The 26,405-nt window shown below is 39.0% G+C and overlaps 1 protein-coding gene across 2 annotated transcripts; it reads left to right on the top strand.

Annotated features, from left to right (window-relative positions):
• The first annotated feature begins 118 nt into the window (after nucleotides 1-118).
• On the top strand, nucleotides 119-26,061 carry LOC137267975 (E3 ubiquitin-protein ligase MIB2-like). 2 transcript variants are annotated; one of them, XR_010955017.1, is made up of 18 exons: nucleotides 119-218; nucleotides 1,534-1,776; nucleotides 8,653-8,824; nucleotides 9,041-9,147; nucleotides 9,806-10,000; nucleotides 11,164-11,300; nucleotides 13,663-13,878; nucleotides 14,407-14,578; nucleotides 15,587-15,729; nucleotides 16,046-16,194; nucleotides 16,847-17,003; nucleotides 17,813-17,967; nucleotides 18,492-18,618; nucleotides 20,796-21,005; nucleotides 21,417-21,592; nucleotides 22,369-22,562; nucleotides 23,233-25,126; nucleotides 25,288-26,061. XR_010955017.1 is itself a non-coding variant. In XM_067802434.1 (17 exons), the coding sequence occupies exons 2-17, from the start codon at nucleotides 1,554-1,556 to the stop codon at nucleotides 23,463-23,465; spliced, it is 2,766 nt and encodes a 921-aa protein (XP_067658535.1). In that variant the 5' UTR covers nucleotides 119-218; nucleotides 1,534-1,553; the 3' UTR covers nucleotides 23,466-26,061. The 2 variants fall into 2 exon arrangements, 1 of the variants encoding a protein (XP_067658535.1); XM_067802434.1 differs by having other exon boundaries at nucleotides 23,233-26,061.
• The last annotated feature ends 344 nt before the right edge of the window (nucleotides 26,062-26,405 follow it).

Here is a 26,405-nt window from a genome sequence, read left to right as displayed (position 1 = left end):
AAAATACAGATGTAAATTCTTCCGAAACCTATTGTATGTTCATCGCGAGAAAGTAAGATTTAGGTGTCCTCAAATGAAAGTTAGGTTTATTGATAATAATAGTAACTGCGGGCCTGCGAAAGGTTTGCTGACCTATCCTTTAGGAAGAAAGTTGATGTTAGAAGTGTCAAAATTTTATCAAGAATAACAACGATCCGTCCCTTTCCCCTCAAATCAAAGTAAGTAAAAGTTTAAAATTTACAGTGTTCCTTCAAGCAGCACTACTGAAATGTCTATTGTTGTTGTCATTTTGTCACTAGATGCGAAGGTATGTACGATAAGTAGGCTGTTTCTTAGGTCCTGTTTCACTGGGTACTACGAGTTGTCAAAAAGATATGCCTTACACATCAGCTGCCGACGATTTTTTGACACAAGCCTAACCAACATGCAAATATGTTTATTGCTTTTGTAGCTCAGGTCAGTCATACTGGCTTTAATGATCAATCCAATACTGTTAGACGTGGATCTAAAATTCTCCAGACAAGTGGATGCTGTTAACTAGTGTAAATTTAATCTTAAAAAATCTTTGAAGATTCCTGATCAGAAGTATTCTCTAGGAAACTATGAAGTTATAAGATGTTGCTTAATGGATTGTGCGGTCAGACCTGGTTTCACATAACCTGGTATTGATAACATGTATCGTTTCTCAGAATGTCAGTCACAGGGTTATCTTGTACGTTATTGACTGTTTACAGGCTGTCCTCTCAACTGCACTCAGTAGCAAGAACATCAGGAAACATATTTGACATAAATAATCAAGTGAAGTAATAATATACTGATAATAAACTTCCCTGTGGTAAAACCATCTTTTAATAAATATACCCCAGCCCTAGAATTCTTTCAAAGACTAGTTCAGAAGACAAAATTCATTTCCGTGGTCCTCAGTGTATGCAGTTAATCCTGCTCAGAGAAATGTCTACATTTTCTGACAGTTTTATTCAGTGCCTGTTTTAGCTACACCATAGCCATGAGTCTGTGAGGACTGTCATTAGCCTTTTACTTGCCCTCAGCACAGTTTAGAAGTGTACTCTAGGTTAGGATATTGGGGGTTTCTTGTACCCCTTCATCATTAAACAAGCTGTCCTCCCAGAAAAACTGAGGGGTCCATTTTGTAGCATTATTATATGGAAGTGTTTAACTTACAGTCTGTGCTGTTTTCATATATCATATTGCTCATCCAGGGTTAAGGTTACTATTAACACCCAGCTCCAGGGATTCAGTAATTTTGAAGTTTTGAGTATAATTCACAAAAAAGAAAAGTACTTCACATGCCTTCCACAAGTTAAGGTAGAAATCTGTTATGTTAAACACATATTTACAAACTTGAGTCTATAAAATTGAAGTCATTAGACATTATGATTTACAATATAACCATATTATGCTAAACTACTTTTTTCTCACTTAAGCAGTTATTTACAAATGTTTGTGATAAGGTTGGAATATTGACAACTTTAGCTTGCATAACTACATAATATTCACTCTATGTTTGCACAGTTAATTGATGTTGCCCAGTAATGGAAGTTGGTCTACGAGTTGTGCGGGGACCAGACTGGAAGTGGGGCATCCAAGACGGCGGGGATGGCCACACTGGCACAGTTGTTGAAATCGGTAAACCGGGCAGCACAACATCTCCGGACAAAACTGTTGTGGTACAGTGGGACTCTGGTGCCAGAACCAACTACAGAGTAGGGTATCAGGGTGCCTACGATCTTCGGATACTAGACAATGCTCCAACAGGTGATTATATTCAAGGATTATCAATGATTCCAAATCATGTGCTCAGGAAAAATTGGGTTTATTCTGTTCTTAGTTGGGCTTCATCAAACTTGCTATTTTTATAAATGTTTTAACATTGCATCTGTTAAACTCGTGAGAAGTTAAGTAAGTCACTTGACCAAGCTGTCACAATTGTTTCAAACATTTGAAGTGTATAAGGAAGTTTTAAATTCTAGCATCTTTATGTGAGTGAGTGTGTGTGCGTGTGTGCATGTGTCTGCATGTGTGTGATATTAACAGTATGTTGCAACTTGTGTTTATCAAAGTATTGCAGTAAGCACAAAATTCCAGGGCAATTATTCCAAGGTGTTATTTATGAATTTAGGAGACTGTGTTTTTCAGATTAATGGATGATAGGTTTATTATCCGGAAATGTGTCTGAGTCATTTCAGTCGCAATAGTATCTTTCTTGTGATGGTTTTATGTACTACTCTTTCTTTTTTATTCATGACATCGTATCTGAATCATTGTCAGGGAAGTGTTTAACACAGTTACAGAAATATTTTTTTGGTGTGTTTGTTTATCTGAATGTGTATGGGAATTACACTGTTGTCAGGATGTATCCCAGTCTGATGATGGATTGATTTGACTTGACTTCTTGTGAGACCCAAACACAGCCAGACCTTGTTAATGCTAAATGACTGGATTTGCCTTACACTACAATGCTATGGGTTAAACACCCAATTCCAGTTTCAAATGTCATTCCTGGGAATATCTGGAAAATTGTTTTGAAAACCTAAAACTGATATTACCAGTACAACATGATAATTCTGATTGTGTTGAAGTGCCAGTTAACACTTTGACTATTGTCTCATAAGGCATTCATGGTTACCCTTGGATCATATTCTATACCTGAAAGGGGTAGTCTAGTAGTTAAAGTTTTTGCTTGTCACACCAAAGACCTGGGTTTGATTCCCCACATGGGTGCAATGTGTGAAACCTATTTCTGGTATCTCCTGTTGTGATATTGCTGCTACAGTATATTGCTGAAAGTGGCGTAACGTCGCACTCACTCTATGCTTCAGGGTTTCATCACCTGTGACAACATATCCCCCCTTTGTGCTGTATTATTTTAAGCCAACAATTTAAGCCATGGGTGCATTCCTACAAACTTGATACCAAGCTTGATGAAATTTAAAGAACAAATAACTCAATTTTTTGGTACTCCTTTTACCACTGCATATGAAAGACTTCTGGTTAGTCATAAACGGAACACCATTTTTGTTAAAAAAACAATTGCGGCTATTTAATACCAAGGGCTTAAAAAATGCTGTCTGCTTGTCTCTCGGCCACAAACGAAACCGCAGACAAGTTACATAACTCTGTCACAAGAGCCCTGCAGTGATGTCATAGAAGGAACGATTTTCACTTAGAAAATGTGTTGAAAGCTCGTCATTTTGCTGATTTCTTAATGTCACCAAAGACATGCCGAATTGTTGTGTTGCCGTCAGTTCCTCCTGGGGATTGGATGATGGTGTAATTATGCACAGATTTCCACTGAACCTTGTAGTTAGTGCTTAAATTGGTTGTTTGTGTGTGTGAAGCGAGCGTTGTGGGAGCCTGTGGTATATACTAAATCGGATGATTTGCCCCCTACCTCACTCCCAGGATATATAATGGCGTTCAAGTTTCATCAAGTTTATAAAATTAAGACTGCATACTACACATTGCTGACCAAAAGGATTTTGCATGAATATAACGCTTTCTTCCTCGGAAGCGAGGTTGTGGTCAAAGTGAGAATATTATCGTAAGTAATATTATGTTGCCCACCACCTTGCTTCCAAGAGTGAAATTGTTATGTTATAAGCAATGTCATGCAAAATCCTAATGTCTATCAATAAAATACATATTTCACTACCACCGAAAAGTAATTTTGATTTTGTAAGCCTGTGAGAACAAACTTCAGTAGCATTTATCTTCAGTTAGTTCGCTGCCGTTTTTGAAAATCGTGAAGTCATGGACTAAAGTCCTTTGGAATTCATGAGATTATGGTTTGTTCTTATCAAGTTAGAAAATCAAAACTACTTCTGCTAGTAGTTAAATATGTATTTAAATCATAACCAAAAGGAATTTGCATGACACAACTTGTAAGTGTAATATATGCTGCGCAATAAATTTCTTCACTTGCTATATTTACTTGGTTTGTAACGTTCACTCACCAGTATGTAGACACTTGTCAGTATACGTCTTTATATTTGGTCTCATAATCCTAACTACGTTATAATCATACTTGTATGCATTTTGAAACTTAATCAGTTACTTAATCTGCGTGTTAATCGGTTAATCCATTGATCGATCCAGGCATAAGAAATGCCAAGTGGGGACCTTTGTTGGGTAATCTATGTGGTGTTACCACTACTTATACCTGTTATTAATTCATTAACTGAGCATCAAGTGAATGAAGACAAATAACGTGTAGGTTCATACCACCTAACACGGATTACAACCTAATGACACCAAGTGATTTTGACAGAATCGTCTATGAAAACAAGGGTTTTAACTTGGAAACTAGGCAAAGGAAGAGACAAAACTCTTTATAATGGGCAAGATGATCATGACCTTCTGCTGACAGATAGAGTGGTCATGACCTGATGCTGACTTTATAATGGATAGAATGATCGTGACCTGATGCTGACTTTATAATGGATAGAATGATCGTGACCTGATGCTGACTTTATAACAGATAGTATGATCATGGCCTGATGCTGACTTTATAATGGATAGAATGATCATGGCCTGATGCTGACTTTATAACGGATAGAATGATCATGGCCTGATGCTGACTTTATAATGGATAGAATGATCATGGCCTGATACTGACTTTATAACGGATAGAATGATCATGGCCTGATGCTGACTTTATAATGGATAGAATGATCATGGCCTGATGCTGACTTTATAATGGATAGAATGATCATGGCCTGATGCTGACTTTACAACGGATAGAATGATCGTGACCTGATGCTGACTTTATAACGGATAGAATGATCATGGCCTGATGCTGACTTTATAATGGATAGAATGATCATGGCCAGATGCTGACTTTATAATGGATAGAATGATCGTGACCTGATGCTGACTTTATAATGGATAGAATGATCATGGCCTGATGCTGACTTTATAATGGATAGAATGATCATGGCCTGATACTGACTTTATAATGGATAGAATGATCATGACCTGATGCTGACTTTATAATGGATAGAATGATCATGGCCTGATACTGACTTTATAATGGATAGAATGATCATGACCTGATGCTGACTTTATAATGGATAGAATGATCATGGCCTGATGCTGACTTTATAATGGATAGAATGATCATGACCTGATGCTGACTTTATAATGGATAGAATGATCATGGCCTGATGCTGACTTTATAATGGATAGAATGATCATGGCCTGATGCTGACTTTATAATGGATAGAATGATCATGGCCTGATGCTGACTTTATAATGGATAGAATGATCGTGACCTGATGCTGACTTTATAACAGATAGTATGATCATGGCCTGATGCTGACTTTATAATGGATAGAATGATCATGGCCTGATGCTGACTTTATAATGGATAGAATGATCGTGACCTGATGCTGACTTTATAATGGATAGAATGATCGTGACCTGATGCTGACTTTATAATGGATAGAATGATCATGGCCTGATGCTGACTTTATAATGGATAGAATGATCATGGCCTGATGCTGACTTTATAATGGATAGAATGATCGTGACCTGATGCTGACTTTATAATGGATAGAATGATCATGGCCTGATGCTGACTTTATAATGGATAGAATGATCATGGCCTGATGCTGACTTTATAATGGATAGAATGATCGTGACCTGATGCTGACTTTATAACAGATAGTATGATCATGGCCTGATACTGACTTCATAACGGATAGAATGATCATGACCTGATGCTGACTTTATAATGGATAGAATGATCATGGCCTGATGCTGACTTTATAATGGATAGAATGATCGTGACCTGATGCTGACTTTATAACAGATAGTATGATCATGGCCTGATGCTGACTTTATAATGGATAGAATGATCATGGCCTGATGCTGACTTTATAATGGATAGAATGATCGTGACCTGATGCTGACTTTATAATGGATAGAATGATCGTGACCTGATGCTGACTTTATAATGGATAGAATGATCATGGCCTGATGCTGACTTTATAATGGATAGAATGATCATGGCCAGATGCTGACTTTATAATGGATAGAATGATCGTGACCTGATGCTGACTTTATAATGGATAGAATGATCATGGCCTGATGCTGACTTTATAATGGATAGAATGATCATGGCCTGATACTGACTTTATAATGGATAGAATGATCATGGCCTGATGCTGACTTTATAATGGATAGAATGATCATGACCTGATGCTGACTTTATAATGGATAGAATGATCATGGCCTGATACTGACTTTATAATGGATAGAATGATCATGACCTGATGCTGACTTTATAATGGATAGAATGATCATGGCCTGATGCTGACTTTATAATGGATAGAATGATCATGACCTGATGCTGACTTTATAATGGATAGAATGATCATGGCCTGATGCTGACTTTATAATGGATAGAATGATCATGGCCTGATGCTGACTTTATAATGGATAGAATGATCATGGCCTGATGCTGACTTTATAATGGATAGAATGATCGTGACCTGATGCTGACTTTATAACAGATAGTATGATCATGGCCTGATGCTGACTTTATAATGGATAGAATGATCATGGCCTGATGCTGACTTTATAATGGATAGAATGATCGTGACCTGATGCTGACTTTATAATGGATAGAATGATCGTGACCTGATGCTGACTTTATAATGGATAGAATGATCATGGCCTGATGCTGACTTTATAATGGATAGAATGATCGTGACCTGATGCTGACTTTATAATGGATAGAATGATCATGGCCTGATGCTGACTTTATAATGGATAGAATGATCATGGCCTGATGCTGACTTTATAATGGATAGAATGATCGTGACCTGATGCTGACTTTATAACAGATAGTATGATCATGGCCTGATACTGACTTCATAACGGATAGAATGATCATGGCCTGATGCTGACTTTATAATGGATAGAAGGATCATGGCCTGATGCTGACTTTATAATGGATAGAATGATCGTGACCTGATGCTGACTTTATAATGGATAGAATGATCATGGCCTGATGCTGACTTTATAATGGATAGAATGATCATGGCCAGATGCTGACTTTATAACGGATAGAATGATCATGGCCTGATGCTGACTTTATAACGGATAGAATGATCATGGGCAGATGCTGACTTCATAACGGATAGAATGATCATGGCCTGATGCTGACTTTATAATGGATAGAATGATCATGGCCTGATGCTGACTTTATAATGGATAGAATGATCATGGCCTGATGCTGACTTTATAATGGATAGAATGATCATGGCCTGATGCTGACTTTATAACGGATAGAATGATCATGGCCTGATGCTGACTTTATAACGGATAGAATGATCATGGCCTGATGCTGACTTTATAATGGATAGAATGATCGTGACCTGATGCTGACTTTATAATGGATAGAATGATCATGGCCTGATGCTGATTTTATAATGGATAGAATGATCGTGACCTGATACTGACTTTATAATGGATAGAATGATCATGGCCTGATGCTGACTTTATAATGGATAGAATGATCATGGCCTGATGCTGACTTTATAATGGATAGAATGATCATGGCCTGATGCTGACTTTATAATGGATAGAATGATCATGGCCTGATGCTGACTTTATAACGGATAGAATGATCATGGGCAGATGCTGACTTCATAACGGATAGAATGATCATGGCCTGATGCTGACTTTATAACAGATAGTATGATCATGGCCTGATGCTGACTTTATAATGGATAGAATGATCGTGACCTGATGCTGACTTTATAACAGATAGTATGATCATGGCCTGATGCTGACTTTATAATGGATAGAATGATCATGGCCTGATGCTGACTTTATAACGGATAGAATGATCATGGCCTGATGCTGACTTTATAGCGGATAGAATGATCGTGACCTGATGCTGACTTTATAATGGATAGAGTGATCATGGCCTGATGCTGACTTTATAACGGATAGAATGATCATGGCCTGATGCTGACTTTATAACAGATAGAATGATCATGGCCAGATGCTGACTTTATAATGGATAGAATGATCATGGCCTGATGCTGACTTTATAATGGATAGAATGATCATGGCCTGATACTGACTTTATAACGGATAGAATGATCATGGCCTGATGCTGACTTTATAATGGATAGAATGATCGTGACCTGATGCTGACTTTATAACAGATAGTATGATCATGGCCTGATGCTGACTTTATAATGGATAGAATGATCATGGCCTGATGCTGACTTTATAACGGATAGAATGATCATGGCCTGATGCTGACTTTATAACGGATAGAATGATCATGGCCTGATGCTGACTTCATAACGGATAGAATGATCATGGGCAGATGCTGACTTCATAACGGATAGAATGATCATGGCCTGATGCTGACTTTATAACAGATAGTATGATCATGGCCTGATGCTGACTTTATAATGGATAGAATGATCACGGCCTGATGCTGACTTTATAATGGATAGAGTGATCATGGCCTGATGCTGACTTTATAACGGATAGAATGATCATGGCCTGATGCTGACTTGAGGCTTTATTACAGACAAGATTATCATGACCTACTGCTGACTTTTAACAGACAAGATTATCACATCTTGATGCAGATGATGTTTTTTTCAGGTGTGAAGCACACCAACATTATCTGTGATGCGTGTAAGAAGCAAGGGATCCAAGGCATGAGGTGGAAATGCACAAAGTGCCATGACTTTGACCTTTGCACTCTCTGTTATATGATCGATAAACATGACTTGACTCATTCCTTCATGAGATTTGAGTCATCCAGTTCGAAAGGGTAAGTCTAGTCGCTAAATTCTTTTGTTCTAAAAATTTGTTCCATCTGGCCTTTTGTTTTATATCATATATATGTTATATTTTCTAACATGAAAGAGTAATAGAAATGTTCAAGAATATTTAAATTAGTTAAAGATAATACTTCGTAGAGGAATTTGCCCGATCGGTGATTTTATCCTGGTTTACAACTGAAAGAATTTTCATTGCTTGTATGCAGGTTTAAAATGACGAAGCGAATGGTTGCCGCCAAAAGTCAGGCGTGGGGTATATTTACTGGATCTCGAGTTGTGCGAGGACCAGATTGGGACTGGGGTAACCAGGATGGTAGGTTGTCTTGCGAGCTCAGTTTACTTCATCCCTTTTTCTCTTACCTTCCTTCTCATTTGGGGGTGGTGAGGTAGCCGAGTGTTTAAAGCATTCGCTCATCATGTTACAGGTGACATTTCCCTACAATGGGTGAAGTCCATTTGTGAATTCCCTTGCCGTGAATATTGCTGGAATATTGCCAAAAGCGGCGTTATACCATACTCTCAGACTTATCTCATTTGTTCTCTCCCTCCATCCTTCCATTCACTCACTCACTCATTCACTCACTCTACATATGAATTGTAATGAGTTGTATTTTCATATTTTTCTACATTAATACAGAAAGCTTGAAATAGTGGAGGTGGTGGGGTAGCCTAGTGGTTAAAGCATTCGCTCGTCATGCCGAAGACCCAGGTTCGATTTCCCACATGGGTACAATGTGTGAAGCCCATTTTCTGGTGTCCCCCGCCCTGATATTGCTGGAATATTGCTAAAAAGCGGCGTAAAATTAAACTCACCCACTCACTTGAAATAGTGGCTAAAACTGACAGTAATCATGTTAACACTAGTGTAATAACTTGCTTTTATTATTATTTCATAGTGGAAAATATGGAGTAAGAAACAGTTTTCATTTCAACTGTTTACCTCTTGTTCATAGTTACATTTTGATATTCAGGTGGTGAAGGAAAAATAGGCAAAGTTACAGATATCCGAGGTTGGGATTCCGAATCTAGTCGCAGTGTGGCACATGTCACATGGTCATCGGGGTCAACCAATGTCTACCGTGTTGGGCACAAGGGCAAGGTCGACCTGAAGTATACACAGCCGGCAGCTGGCATGATGTACTATAAGGATCATCTCCCTGTTCTGGGTATGTCATGTTTAAGAAATGGCTGAATACTGTAAATAAGACGCTCATATCATGAACACAGGTTCTACTTCCTGTAAACATGGTTACATGGTTACATGGTTACATTGTCTCTCTCGGTAAAATGTTGTCAGGGAGACTCTACTGTTGTCAAGGAGACTCTACTGTTGTCAGGGAGATTCTACTGTTGTCAAGGAGACTCTGCTGTTGTCAGGGAGACTCTACTGTTGTCAAGGAGACTCTACTGTTGTCAGGGAGGTCTACTGTAGATTTATTACAGGCTACAATCATATGGATTATTGCCTTGTCCAGTGTTATAAGGATAACACTATTTTTCAGGTCATTATCATTTGCAGAAGCCAGAGGTCTTTCATTAACTGCCCCATTATTTAGCTGAAATGGATAGAATTTTCAATGAAATAAAACAACCAACAGTGTTGGTTTGAAGCATTTGCTGCTAACAACAAATGACAGAGGTCACTGACACACTTTTACAAATATGGAAATGTCATAGAACAGAACAGAGGATCCAACCCTGACTTTTGCTCATACTTTTAGGCACCATTTTTTTTCAGTGCTCAACAATGTTAGAGTTCCAGTCAACATTTTTATTGTTGTATGTTGTAATTTATGGTACAATTATTATGGTTGACAAGAAAGTGCATAGTGGCACAGTTACATGTGACGTATGTGAGTCAGACATATTGTCACTGTTGAACCCAAGTTCAAACAAGCTGTAGGTGATTGAACATCAAAAGCTGAGCTAATACAAACAGACATGATAATGGCACATGGTCAAACAGTTTGGGAACATTATCAAGTAGAGGTTGACCTCTGATTTCTGAAAACATGCAGGCATTTTAATACTGTAATTGACATTATGTAGACAAAACATGCAACTTTCACCAAACACCTTGGATCTGCATCACCTCTGCTGTCCTTCCATGTGAAGCTTATATATAAAAAGAATATAGATCAAGGTGGCAGTCAACCAACATGGTCTTTCTAGATGTACAAAGCTCTTTTAAGCCTAAGATCTTGTAACTTTTGTTGTAGCATTCTTACCTCCTATACTGTAACATTGACATTGATAGTCATAGCGGTACAAGAGCTTTGTGAGTCATAAGTTCAGTTTAAGATATCCAACAACCATTTTGCTTTTACAGGTGAATTTGTTGAAGTAGCAGGTCCTGGAATCGTATGTCAGTTTAAGGTCAGCGATAAAGTTCGATGTGACCTTGAGGTAGAAATATTGAAACAGATGCAGGAAGGTCATGGAGGCTGGAACCCACGTATGGCCGAGGTAAGATCCTTAGACACAACCACAGGCTTTCCTTGTCTAAATGATACAATCATGTATAGATTCAGCATGTGCTAGGGTTGACTATCGAGTGAAAAACAACTTTTGCAGTAAGGATGATTTACTCAGGGATTGGAAAAGAGAACTTTGACAAGGGGTCATTTTCTGGGTTAATAGCCATTTTGGAATTTGGAATGGGCCACTGCCCTTGTATCAGTAGTAAACTTCAAAATTTTAATGGGCCATTTTGTATTCTAATCTGCAAAATGGCCCATGGCCCCTCCCCTTCCCAATCCTTGTCTACTGCAACATACTACTGTGGTAGCGATAGTGTAATGCGACCAACTATTGCAGTACTATTACAAGAGATTTTTTCTCCTTGAATTGTCTCATTTGAAGTCATTTCCCAAATGAATGTGTTGTTTCTATGAAATAAAAACAAGCTCAAGTGATTTCAGTCCCTTGCAGTAACTGATATGAAACTTTAAAGCCAGATCAACAGTGTCTATTCTAGGACGTGCGATTTTGCGATGCGCGCTAATAATAATCAAATCGCCCCTCATAAAAACAACAGAGCAAGAACACTCGCGCATAGTAATTTGCTCCCTACCTATCATAAAAACATACCACAAAAGCTTGATATTGACAAGGAATGACTTTTTAAATCGGAGTCGGCCATAGAGTCAAGTTCGAGTGACAACATGTAAACATAACAGAGTAACCTCCCTTGGTTAAAACCACTATCGGCACTGGGGAAAGGAAATTCCATTCGTATCTGTATGAAAATAGATCACATATTTTTATGAAGTTATGATTTGATTAATTAATTTAATTGACGTTAGACTATAAACACTAAACATAGTGCATGTGTACAGCGCTTGCAAAACACAGTTTAGTCGATCTTTTTTTAGAACATCAGTTCGTTTTAGCTTCGTTTTCGAAATCAGACAGTATTATCACTTAAAGACGACAAGTGAATACGAAATTCTTATTTACAACTGATTGTGGTAATTTGGGGTGATTGATGTCACACAAAAGAATGAAAGTAACAGACTTTTTGCACAAAATAACACTGAGAAAGCAACAGTGTCAGACCGTCTCCCCAGACCGATACATCTGTTAAGGAGACGTGTGAATCGAAATGCGAGCAAAATCCCGAGACCTACCTCGGTCCCTCCAACTCTTAAAAAACCCAAAAACAAGTGTTTTCAGAAAAAATGGTTGAAAGAATGGCCATGGCTCTCTCAAAATGAGCTTGGCTCAATGATATGTGACTATTGTAGCCAAAATAAAATGATCAATAGTTTCACTGGTGGTGGTTGCAATAACTTTTGTACATCCACACTATTTTGAAAGACAGTAATACAGGTATTCCCCTACATTTTTCAAATCCCCCCTCCTTTTTTTGTGAAGTGGCAAGAAATCCCCCCAAGATCTTCCGTTCTAGAATAGACACTGGATCAAGTTTGTTTAAGGATGGCAGGGAGATAATTGGAGTGATTGAGTGAGTTTAGTTTTACGCTGCAAGCAGCAGTATTCAAGCTGCATGGCAGGGGTCTGTAAATAATTCAGTCAGTATTCCGACCACCCAGTCCTGTTAGTTGCCTTGTATGGGATAAATTAAATTGAATGAAACTGATACTTCCTGTATTTTGTGCTAGGCATTTACCGACCATCAATTAATAGCTATTGGAGACAAACAGCTGCTGTCCATCAACAGTTCAGTGCATCATGACAGCCCTACCTGGTACTGTAGAAATGCTCAACTATGTGCAAAGTTAGGCATGAAAATGAAAGGGTCTGTGTTTGCTGCAAGATTGAATCGTATGTCAGGTAGAATCAAAATACTGTGTTTCCTTGTGACATAACTACTGCCTGGACGATTAATCAGCCTTTGGTGTCTGGGGACTCATGACGTCATAGCTGTGACATGGCTGTGCCACTGAATGGGGTAATCACTCATTCAATGAGTCCTCATCATCAGATTTTAGGTGGGGGTTGCCTCCTAAAGTAAAACAAACATTGAAACAAATCAGAGTGACCCAAGGAACACTTTTAGTGTACGTATATCACTTCAAGGATAGATGTTTGCAATCTTTTACATGACATTCAGTGAGACGATAAGGACAAGCCGCGTTATGTGGAAAAATCAGTGATTTAGCCCACTCAGTTGTCAAAGCAATAACAAGTATATCATTTCTTACATTCGACCATTTTGTAAAAGGCAATGTGTGCTGCACTGAAGGTGAGAACTTTCAAGGATTGCTCATTTCTCTGTCAAGTGAAGCACTAGAGTCATAGAGTTTCTAATATAGGGATGGAAATGATATTGATTCCAAGAAAATGTTAATATAATCTGTTCCAGTACATTCATAAAGTGGGTACAGTGCACAGGATAACTGACCGAGGTGATGTACGGGTGCAGTATGATGGTTGCAGCAACCGATGGACATTCCATCCTAGTGCCCTTAACAAGGTGCACTTGTTCACCCAGGATGATGTTGTGAAGATAGTTGATAACGAACAGCGGATTAAAGAGCTACAAAAAGACCATGGAGAGTGGACAGACACCATGAGAAATGTGAGTGCATAAATATATTTTCAAAATCTAGCAGTTTCTTTCTTTCACATTGACAATTAATTATTGTGCATTTAATTATTATAGGTACACATCTACCTTTATTCATATTTACTGTCAGCTGATGTAATGAGATATTTAGGATGTAGTATGGGTTTTATGCCACTTTTATCAATATTCTTATAATATCGTAGCAGTCAATGCCTGAAATTGGTTCACACAATGTACATATGAATGGAATTGAACCTAGGACATAATGAGCAAATGCTCAAACCTCAAGGCTACCCCACCTGTCCTGGAGACACTAAGGAATGTCCTCACTGTGTTGACAGTTGACATTTAAATGTCAGAGCTGGGGATGACTATGGCAACTTTATCCCCTTACTTTCTGCATGATAAAATCGCTGTACTTAATTTGCATTGATTTCGGTTTGGATATTTGATCTGATATTTGATCAGAGGACTGATGGGACTATATGTAAGTACACATACAGTAGTCTTCTAACCATGTATGTCCTGTTTCCCTCACAGACATTGGGCAAGATGGGACGGGTGCTGAAGGTGTACACAGATGGAGATCTGCGGGTGAACGTCGAGGGACAAACCTGGACGTTCAACCCTGAATGTTGTCAGCTTATACCACACGGGGCTCAGGAGATGAATAACACCATGGGCAGCCATCGAGACAGGCCAGAGACAATACGTAAGTCTTGTAAAATATTACTAGTGTTCACGATGGTGTTTCAAAGTAACAGGACATTGGGTCCAGTAAGTTTCAGATGTCTGTCTGACCATTCCACTGAACATTCACAGGACCCATAGAATAAAGTTAAACAAACATTTCAGATTCTTATAACTGGCATTGAAATTATTAACAAGTAATGACATTATATGATAACAAACATAAGATTTATAAACAGCAAACAAGTGTCACATGCCACAAATAACAACTTCACTCAAAGACATTGTGAAATATTCAGTCAGACACTGGGGCTGACGGGTTGGTGATTTCTATCTGACCACTGGTGAATCTGCCCGATTTGTCAGAGGGTCAAACGCTATTTGTGAACACTATTACACCAAGTTACATTTACTAAATACCTTCCATTTGAAGTTTTTAACAATCTTTCTGTTGTCTGCGTCTTCCTGTTATCTATTCATGAGATTCCGACAAAGAATGTGTGTATCATAATGTGTATCATTAAACAAAATCAGTATTACATAAACAAGAAACGTACCAGGCATGAAACCTTACAGTGACAATGGCAAATGATATACGTTTGGATAGTCTGTGCCAAAAGCTTTTGTTTCTGCCTGTGCAACGTGGGGCGGTGGGGTAGCCTAGTGGTTAAAGCGCTTGCTTGTCACACCGAAGACACTGGTTCGATTTCCCATTTGGGTACAATGTGTGAAGCCCATTTTCTGGTGTCCCCGCCATGATATAGCTGGAATGTTGCTAAAAGTGGCGTAAAACTCACTCACTCACTCGCTCGCCATGGTGTAGCTGGAATATTGCTAGAATTGGCGTCAAACTAAACTCACTTGATTTCCATTGTTGTCACATGAATAAGTATCCGACAAAGTGACAAGGCAAACATATTTTGCTAGACTGGGACTTTGCACTTGTGGCTGAAGTCTCCGACTACTGATGTAGTAATCTCCATATTGTAACATCATTGAATAACTGATTCATGTTTCCTGGTTTCCATAGCGACCCTGACAGCACTGTTAGACCAGCTGGTTGAGCTGCGGAGTAAGCCGGGTCTGGAGACTGGTCCAGACCGTTTGGTCCGGGAGGCAGCACAAGGACATGTGGACATTGTTCGTGAGATCATCACAAAATTTCCGGACAAGGTAATTAGATTATCTGTGTCAAAGCAAGCAATGGAGATTATTTTCTTGAACAGTGTCACTGATTGTCACAAGCTGTGATTTAAGTCCTTGGTGTACTGATTCACTCTTTTGACCTGTCGTCTTTTTATCATTAGGGTCAGCGGAATGACCAACTGGGTAAAGAGCTCACTGTACAGTAGCAACAACGATGCTCCTGTTATTTAGTTCATTTCTTGTGACTTTCATGCGATACTAGAACATTGCATAACGTAGTTAATCCACAATCAATCTGTCATCTGATAGCGTTGTATCTTATTCATGCATTTTATGTTTCAAGGTTGATCAAAAGAGTTCAGGGAAAACTGCATTGCAAGTTGCGAGTCACCAAGGTCACCGAGAGATTGTTTCGTTGTTGCTGACAGCAAATGCTAACTTAGAACTGCAGGATGAAGATGGAGACACAGCACTTCATTACTCTGCATTTGGGTAAGGGAGATAATCTGTTTTATTTCTTACCATTTGGGTAAGGGAGACAATCCACTTCATTACTCGGCATTTGGGTTAGGAGAATCGTCCTTGTTACCCAGCCTTTGGGTAAGAGGAATAATCCTCTTCATTACGTGGCCTTTGAGTAAGGGAGATAATTCTTTTTATAACTCAGCCTTTGGGTTCGGGAGATAATACACTTTATACCATGGCCTTGGATGAGGAAGATAATACACTTTATAACATGGCCTTAGCGGAAAAGTGTTATTGTTGACTTTTACATGTCAGCGATTTGACACTGTCATGCAATTAAATTAACAATCAACAGTCACTGCCAACAATCTGAACTTTTTATAAGCTTTGTACAAAGGTTTGAATCTGGATCACTTCAGACTTCACTCCCATTTCAAGCGGTTTGCCATGGTATGACTGAAATAGTTGAAGCAGACGATAAAAGGTCACTCACTCACTCATCAGAGGGCAGGGTAACCCTGTTGTCTAAGGCGCTTCAGTCCGCAGTGCACAGTTATGTACCCTTGATAAATCTGGGTTCGATTCCCAGTGTTGACACAACCATCTGTGATATAATGTTTAAAGTTGAAAATGCAAAATTTTGAGTTAATGGTTGCTCATGGCCACCATTTTGTTCCAGTAACCAGCCGTTTGTGATGGAGCTGTTGCTGCAGAAAGGTGCTCAAATAAATGCCCTGAACAATGGTGGCTGCAGCACACTTCATGTAGCTGTCAACAAACAGCATCTACAGTGTGTCAGTGTCTTGCTCAAAGAAGACTGTAATGTTAATATACAGGTGAGGAGGATCACATTGTACTATGTTAATCTACAGTTGAGAAATATCACATTGTACTATGTTAATATATAGTTGAGAAGGATCACATTGTACTATGTGAATATATGGTTGAGAAGGATCACATTGTACTATGTTAATCTACAGTTGAGAAGGATCACATTGTACTATGTTAATCTACAGTTGAGAAGGATCACATTGTACTATGTTAATCTACAGTTGAGAAGGATCACATTGTACTATGTTAAGATATAGTTGAGAAGGATCACATTGGCCTATGTTAATCTATAGTTGAGAAGGATCACATTGTACTATGTTAATATATAGTTGAGAAGGATCACATTGGACTATGTTAATCTACAGTTGAGAAGGATCACACTGTACTATGTTAATCTACAGATAAGAAGGATCACATTTTGTTATGTTGATATGGTTGTGAGAAGGATCACATTGTGGTTTATCTTACCTCACACTTAAATGTCTTTTTCTGATTGGCAAATGGCAATTCATTCATTACTTCATGGTAGTGCTTCTTTATCTCGAAAAACGTTGAATCATGCAAGATGTTTGGAAATTATCGATGTCATGCAAATGCAAATCAGGGTCCTTGGGTTGATGTACCCTCGCACTTCAGACTCGGGGGACATAAACATCGAGGGTACATCAACCCATGTTAATATACAAGTAGGAAGGATCAGTTTGGTTTTTGTTATTGGCATGTGAAAGGGATCACTTTGTGCCATGTTGAGAATGGTTACTTAGGTAACCAGATCTCTACTACAGAGTTGTGTACCCTTTAACTATCTTTCCAGGATGCTTATGGTGACACAGCCTTGCACGACGCTATTGGGAAAGAAAGCCGAGAAATTATTGACTTGTTGATCAACTTTCCTGGCATTGACTTTACCTTGAGGAATAAGCGGGGGTTCAATGTTTTGCACCATGCCGCCCTCAAAGGCAACAATGTGTAAGTAACTGTGGAAGATGAGAGTTTAGTTTTGCGTATATTGAATATTTTCCCATTTCAGGCTGAAGAAATGTACATCAGAAATGTCTGATGACTGTTTTGAGTTCTTGGGCCTGCAAAGAGTGTGTGTGTACACAAAACAGACAGTTTGCCATTAGAATTGTCAAGTTTCACTGAAATGTCTTGCATCCAGTCTTGTGAGTCACTTCCCCACTGAAAACTGGTGCTTATTTAAGAATGACAGTTCAAGTTATTCCCATGTATTCTGTAGTGTTAAAGCTGGAGGACGCTTGATTCTGTTCTAAGATGCCAGAATTAATACTTATTGACAATTAATGTAAGGCAGAAAATAAAATGGTGCCGATGACTTCAATTACAATCCTTCTTCAGGGCTGACTCTATTTACGAGTCTGCCACATTATGTTAAGACACATGTTAGCAAGAAAACAAATGGCAAAGTAACATTTATGCAAGAAACTATTTCCTCTTTATTTCAAAAAAGAAAAAAAATTCATTTTTTGCAGAGCCACAGAAAAAATTTTGATAAAGTGTCGCCAGATCGTAGACATCAAGAAAGACGATGGCTTCTCTTCATTACACCTGGCAGCTCTGAACGGACACAAAGATGTCGCAGGAACACTCCTGGGAACGGTGAGTTGAGATAGAACAATGCTTGAATCTGAGTAAGGATGGTATTTAAATGTAGCCACTTTCCAGAAATATAATGGGAGGGACACCAGAAGTGGGATTACATTTTGAATCTGTGTGGGGAATCAAATGTAAATCTCAGGCGTAATGTGAAAACACTGCCTGAGGTATACATGTCTCTGGCATTTATCAGTTGGGGCACTTGTCATTGCTCAGCAACTAACAGTTCCCAGACGATGCTAACCTTAACTCACCCGATTTATCATGTGGCTTGTGGAAGCGAGACGCTGTGCAGAGTATTTCGGTGGAAAGTCTATGGGCACGTCTTGAACAGACTAGCATGAGTGATTAGGACCTTGTGTTCATTATGAAGATATTTGAACATGGAGAATGGTTTCTTTATTGCTATGTCTTGACATTTAGTTGCATCAGAAACTAGCAGCACGCTAGCTACTTTTTGTGTCATCACATGCCTGTCAACAAAGCCTTCTATGGAAGTTTGACTGGATGTGATTCCCCCAAATCTACAGTGAATATGAGAAGAATAGGACTGAATTATCGCCATTACAATTTCCTGTTATGGGGGAAGTTATTGGACGTAATTTGGAACAGACGGCAGAATCCAGCATGGTCTGACCCACCACCGTTTCCGTCGGATTCTGTAAACAGTTAAGCATGAGTCAGGATAAGGAAAAATATGTAATTTCCTGTATAAAATTGATATTTTATACTTATCCTGACTCTTGACGAAAGCCGTCCCAGCCGCCCCTCACAGACACGCTGAATTCCTATATTCTCGTGTGGGGCGATTATAGGAGAAAGTGAAGTACCATGGCCGATCAGCTGACCATGTGCATGGGAGGGGAGGTAATACATGGGTGAGTGTGAATTTTACATTTGTTTCTTTTAGAAGGGAACTTCAAGGGATTGCAGGTGTTCCACTACCTTTGCCTGGAAGAGGAGATTAGCAATTTAAGCATTAGTCAGGAAAAGGAAAAATTGACCATGATAGTATAGGAGGTTGGTCATAGGATTCAACCAAGTCGACGTGGTGGACAGACTTGTTGACTTGACTCATTGCACGTCACATAGTAATCACAAGGTTTGATTGTTCAGAGGCGTCTATCGGTTTTGAAATTCTTCAAAGGCGTCTAGAAGTTGGTACAGTAATACACCACAAATCTTGTGGATATCAACTTATTGATACATTTTTCACAACGTATCTGATAGAGTTCTTGACCCTTCTTTCACGTGAAAAATATGTCAGGAAGTGGTTATCCATAAGATTTGTCTTGCATCTGTTTGAATAATGCTGAACATTTGTTGTAAGCTAGAGCTGTTCATCACAATAGACACAGGAGATTGTGAAATTATGCACTGTTGTTTTATGTGTTTTGGTCAGTAGTAAGAACAATGTCATGTTTGGCATCGAATTCCGCCTAACTGTGAATAAGTTTCATTGTTCATCAGCCAAATATGGTGCTCATGGGTTTCACAAAGTTAGTATAGCTGCTTGAAGACATCCTGCAGGATATGCATTACTGTAAATCTGCACTATACCCGGCATGCATCTACGGCAACTGAGAGAATGCATAGCCAGGAAAGGGAGGTAATAATATCTTTGGTCAGAGCTGTAGATGCATCCAGGGTGTAGTTGACATTTGTTGTAATGTATACCCTGGAGATCATCGAGGAATAACAGTGCTCACTAGTTTCACAAAATTGGGAGGGCTGTTTAAAGACATGCTCCAGGATATGCAGTACTGTAAGTCTCCTCTGTACCCTGGAAGCATCTACAGCTTCTGTGAGAATGCGTAGTCAGGAAAGGGAGGTAATGAAATCATCAGGCCGAGCAATAGATTGGTAGAGCTGTTTAAAACTGGTACTTGCTATGACCCTGCATGACACTCGACACATATCATACATATTGGCTGAGGATAAGTACACCATATCTGATTTTTGGTTTCATGTCAGACTGCAACGTGATGTCTTGATGCATTACGACTGTTGAGTTTGCCCAACACCTCCGACCACCCCTATCCAACCCAAATATGCACATTGCTGCAATCAAACAGTAATATTCAACTATACCACACCAAGTTTGTAATCCTAAATAAATGATAGCAATTAATTCCCAGCACATTTTCTGACTCAGTTACTGTTGTTTTTTCGAACTTCAGGGCCATGCTGACATAGAGATCCGTAACAATCGTCAACAAACCCCGCTGTTGCTTGCTGTGTCACAGGGACACACAGCACTCATAGAGCTGTTGGTCAGCCAAGGCGCCAACGTCAACGTCGCAGATGAAGACGGTGACACGTGCTTGCATCTGGCGCTGATGAGGCAGACTGTAGCTACCGAGAAGGAGAGTTCTCCGACCTTGGATGCAGTGAGTATTAAATGTGTATTGTTATATATAGTTCTATGAAGAAATCTTCAGTTATGGAACACAGAGTAATTCATAGGACATGTCAGAGACTGGAATAGGTGAGATTTTTCTCATGTTCCTGAGGACCAACAATTGAGTGAGTTTAGGTTTATATATGCTGGAATTGATTTATTGTATTGATTGATTGACTCCAGGGAGTGAGTGAGTAAGAAAGTGACTAGAACTGTTGTGTATGAAATATGAATATCAAAAAAAGAGGTGTGATATTGATTGATTTTTTTGCCTACTGCTCTTCAAATAATCTTCAAAGTACAATTCCTTAACATGGTTTGATCTTGTTTTTATAACATGAATTTAATATACTCTTTAAGATTCAATGTCCTAAACTTGTAATAGCCAACTATTTATCAGATTCGGACACAGCTTGGAATGACAGATGAAGAGGAACAGACGGGAGCAGCCATCGCTTGCTACCTGGCTCAACAGGGGGCGAATCTCATCCACCAGAACCACCAACACAAGACACCCCTTGACATCATCAGCGATCCGCGGGTTGAGGAAGTTGTCAAGCAGTTTGCTACAGCTTAGTATGTATATGGAATAGTACATTTTATAAAACAACCATTTTTAGCTGTCTGCATTCCATCCTGAGTGGGACCTTTGGAGATCCGGGTTAGAATTGATCTTCAGAAACCCATGCTTGTCATAAGAGGTGACTGTCAGGATCAGGTGGTCAGGATCAGTGATTTTGTTGACTGCACCCCATTTGCAGTTTCAAAGATTGATGTTCATGCTGTTGATCACTTGATTGTCTGGCTGAGCCTCGATTATGTACAGACCTCTGCTACTCTCGAGTTTGAGAGAGTGAACCTTTCCAACAACTCGCCACCAACATTGTTGTCGAGAAATAGGATCGGTCTCTATTCTCACAAACTTTTCCATCAAACTTTTGGTGTTGTCAAATTCAGGTTTGATGTTTGAAGTGTTGTGAAACTCATGTTGTTCAGAAACAACCAATCACAGTCAACCAGACTGTCACCTGACCACACAGATAGTGACATCGCGCTTAAATGACATGAAAGTTTGATGTGTGAGAACACAAGTTTTGACAATTTTTAAAATTTCAAGTACATGTGTTGTCAAACCTCATTTTGTCATGTGAAAGCCACTAAGGATCTTGAAAGTTAGTAACTCTGTGTCCTCATGACTATTTCATGACTCTTTGTTTTGTATTCACATTACAACCCTACCATTTTGGTGGGATATATACCCTAGACCTGTTCTTTTTCACATTACGGGTATTAATTTTTACATTCCCACCTCCACCCCAATTTTTTGACAATGTGATTTGCTGTTCTTTCAGTGCCAGTGGTAATCGCACGGAGCTCCCAATGTGTCTGGAGGGAGAGGAAGTGGTGGAGTGTGAAGTTTGCTGTGGAGAGCGAGCTAATGTGACGTTTGAGCCATGTGGGCATGTGATAGTATGCGTTGAGTGTTGTGTAAAGATGAAGAGATGTCTCAAGTGTAAAGTTCCCATTGAGATTAAGCGGGGACCAGGTAAGAATATTCTGACTTATTTTATGTATTCTAGAAAAAATATGAGGTGATCGAGTCTGGTGGTCAGGCTGTCTGACTTGTCATTGAATCCCAATTGTGTTAATGTCATCGATAACACTGGTATTAGCGTCAACAAAAATTAAGCAGTCTCGTGTAAACATCCTGGTTAGAAATGGTCTTCAGCTTGTTGTAAGAGGTGAGTGATAGGATCGAGTGGCTTTGGTTGACAAATGGCATCATATCCTATTGCGTAAAATGATATTGATTATGTCAAGAACTGGATCATTTGGTGAAAACTCAATTATTTACAGACTGCTGTCATAAAGCTGGAATATTGTTGAATGTGGTGTTAAACAAAAAAACAACAACACTGGCAATGGCTGTGGTATTACTAATTGATATTCTAAAAGTGACGTAAGACTTATTATTAAAAAAAACACCAGTAGAATGACAAAGCAACAAGACTAGCAAATGCTTGTCTCTTCTTTTTAAGATGGCTGTTCTTTTCGTTCTAGTTCACAGACAATCAACAGTAAACAATGATAATGTTGACACTGGGAGTAATATTACCGAAAGCAACAACATGAATGTGACTTAAGACTGTAATTAGAATCCATCACAATGATGGCAAAGTAACATGACTAACAGATGTCTCTCTTGTCTATTTAAGATGGCCGTCCTGTTGGTTCCAGTCGACAGCCAATCAACGAAACAGATGCTGTAATACTGAAGAAGAAGCTTCAGGAAATGGAAGAATCTCTAATGTGTCCAGTGTGTATGGAACGAAAGAAAGACACAGTGTTTCTTTGTGGACATGCTTTATGTGGGAAATGCTCGGACGCGTTGAAGCTATGTCCAATGTGTCGGAAACCAATTTCTAAAAAGATTCCACTTTACCAGTGATTGGTGTAGTTTGATGGAAAGTTTTCCAAAATACTCAAAAATACCAAGTTTATCAGTGCTCCACCAGAAGTTTCATCATCATCCCATGATGCATCATAATGGTGTCAAACCTGCAACAGTCATCCGTTAAAAGATGTGTTTTCTGTGTGGCGAGTGTGTATAAGCAGTGTTTTATCACATTGCATTTACTAATGTTTTTAAAGATAGATGATCATACTGATTTGTGAAACAGCTGATTTGGAAAGGTATGATTATGAGAGTTATGTCCTACACACAGTTGAAGAGTTATTGGTTTTATATCCACCCATGATGTTACATTAAGGTATAGTGTAATAGGAAATGTCAGTGGGACTGCTATGTTCTAGGTAATCTGTGCTTCTGTATCTTCATATGTTGACATTTTTGACAAGCCAGGTGAATGAAAATTCATCATTAGCAACATTGTTTCAGGTGATAAGATAAATGATGACTTTGTTGTACAATGACCAACTGCACTATACAATGAACAACTGTATCATTGTGACAAGTTGGATGAAATACAATGTGATGACATCACTGTAAAATGAACACAACTGCATCACTGTGACAAGTTGGATGAAATACAATGTGATGACATCACTATACAATGAACAACTGCATCACTGTGACAAGTTGGATGAAATACAATGTGATGACATCACTGTAAAATGAACAACTGCATCACTGTGACAAGTTGGATGAAATACAATGTGATGACATCACTATACAATGAACAACTGCATCACTGTGACAAGTTGGATGAAATACAATGTGATGACATCACTGTACAATGAACAACTGCATCACTGTGTTAAGCTGGATGAAGTACAATGCATGATGGTGACAGTATACTATATGGATACAGCAGTGTTGTGTGCTGGACAAAACATACAATGCATTGCTCACTGCTGAACATGAATGACTGCAATAATGTGACAAACCTGATAAAGGAGGTGCATGTTTGAAGATCAACCCAAAAAGAGAAAGTAGGGTAAAGGAAAAAGCATCATGGCAACAATATAGCAAATTAGACAAAGGACGATGCATCATGGCAACAAGATGACAGCAAAGTTGAATGAAGGATTATGCATCATGTCAATGGTTTAAAGAGCTGGATGAAGGACAAAGCATCATGGCAACAGTGTAAGAAGTTGGATGAAGGGCAATGCATCATGGCAACACTGTAAGAAGTTGGATGAAGGACAGTGCATCCTGGCAACAGTGTAAGATGTTGGATGAAGGACAGTGCATCCTGGCAACAGTGTAAGAAGTTGGATGAAGGACAATGCATCATGGCAACACTGTAAGAAGTTGGATGAAGGACAGTGCATCCTGGCAACAGTGTAAGATGTTGGATGAAGGACAGTGCATCCTGGCAACAGTGTAAGATGTTGGATGAAGGACAGTGCATCCTGGCAACAGTGTAAGAAGTTGGATGAAGGACAATGCATCATGGCAACACTGTAAGAAGTTGGATGAAGGACAGTGCATCCTGGCAACAGTGTAAGATGTTGGATGAAGGACAGTGCATCCTGGCAACAGTGTAAGATGTTGGATGAAGGACAGTGCATTATGACATCTGTTAAAAGCTGGATGAAGGACAATGCATCATGGCAACACTGTAAGAAGTTGGATGAAGGACAGTGCATCCTGGCAACAGTGTAAGATGTTGGATGAAGGACAGTGCATCCTGGCAACAGTGTAAGAAGTTTGATGGAGCACAACACATCCTGGCAACAGTGCAAGAAGTTTGATCGAGGACAACACATCCTGGCAACAGTGTAAGAAGTTTGATGAAGGACAGTGCATCCTGGCAACAACGTATGTTGGATAAAAATGAGAACAATATACAATATGTAAACTGCAATCTTGTGACAAAAAGGGTGAAGCAGAATGCGTGGCAACTATCAGATGCTGATCCATGAAATATTGTTGCTGGTACCATGTGGAATTACTTTTAAAGGTCTGATGAACAAACCAGGCCATGGAACAAAATGAAGCTGACACCTTACAGATTATGCCCTGTGCAGGTTTATCTAAGCTACCGATGACAACCTCCAGCAGGTCAACAATCCTCATCACTCTCTGAGTGTTTAATTAAGGGGAAGTCATTTTGCAAGTGAAACTGTAACGTTGGTAAATGTAACATGTTAAATGCAGGGTAAGACAAGTATAACTGATATGAATATTTTTATTTTGTATTTTGACTTATATTACAACCACTGCCTTGGATTCCGTTTTGTATAAAAGGCAAAATGGAGGTGACAGTTCTTTGAATGGCTCACTGAAACAAGCAATGATGTTAGTCTTTTAGCTAAAAGGGAAAACATTTCCTGTCTGATCTGAAGGGACTGCACCTCCTAAACTTTGCATAAAAATATAACATAATTGAACATGGTGAACATTTCTCGTTTAAGAAATTCACTTATTATTGAAACGGAAATACTCAGTTGTTTAAGTTTATGACTATGCTTAGATATTTTGAGCTAGGGGGCTTAAATGACCTGCAACACCTTACAAGCCAAACGTTCTGTAACATGTTTTTCAAAATAAGGCCAGGTATATCATGGTGCTGATAGAAGACATCTTGTTTATTTTATGTTGACCTTTTGCACAGCATTCTCTGAAAGTGCTGCATTCTGGGATAGCAGTGATTCCTTGGATAGCACTGTCTTTATTCCAGTGAAGATTTGTTTATTTCTAAATTGATGGTATCCTAATTAGAATTCTAATAAAGAGTTAAAGTGTCCTAAGTAGTAGTTAAACATATTGAACAACTTCGTTGCCAAACAGTGGATGAAATCAAATGATAGCCATGGCAACTTTGTGTGTTATATATATAGCATGTACAAAGCCTGCCAACTGTATTCTGTATAGTCATCTCGGATTTTCATCAATATCCAGACTTTTGGGAGGCTAAGG

The sequence above is a fragment of the Haliotis asinina genome, chromosome 16 (assembly GCF_037392515.1).
Source record: "Haliotis asinina isolate JCU_RB_2024 chromosome 16, JCU_Hal_asi_v2, whole genome shotgun sequence".
Taxonomy (NCBI): Eukaryota; Metazoa; Mollusca; class Gastropoda; order Lepetellida; family Haliotidae; genus Haliotis; species Haliotis asinina.
This window is presented reverse-complemented; position numbering and strand designations above follow the sequence as displayed.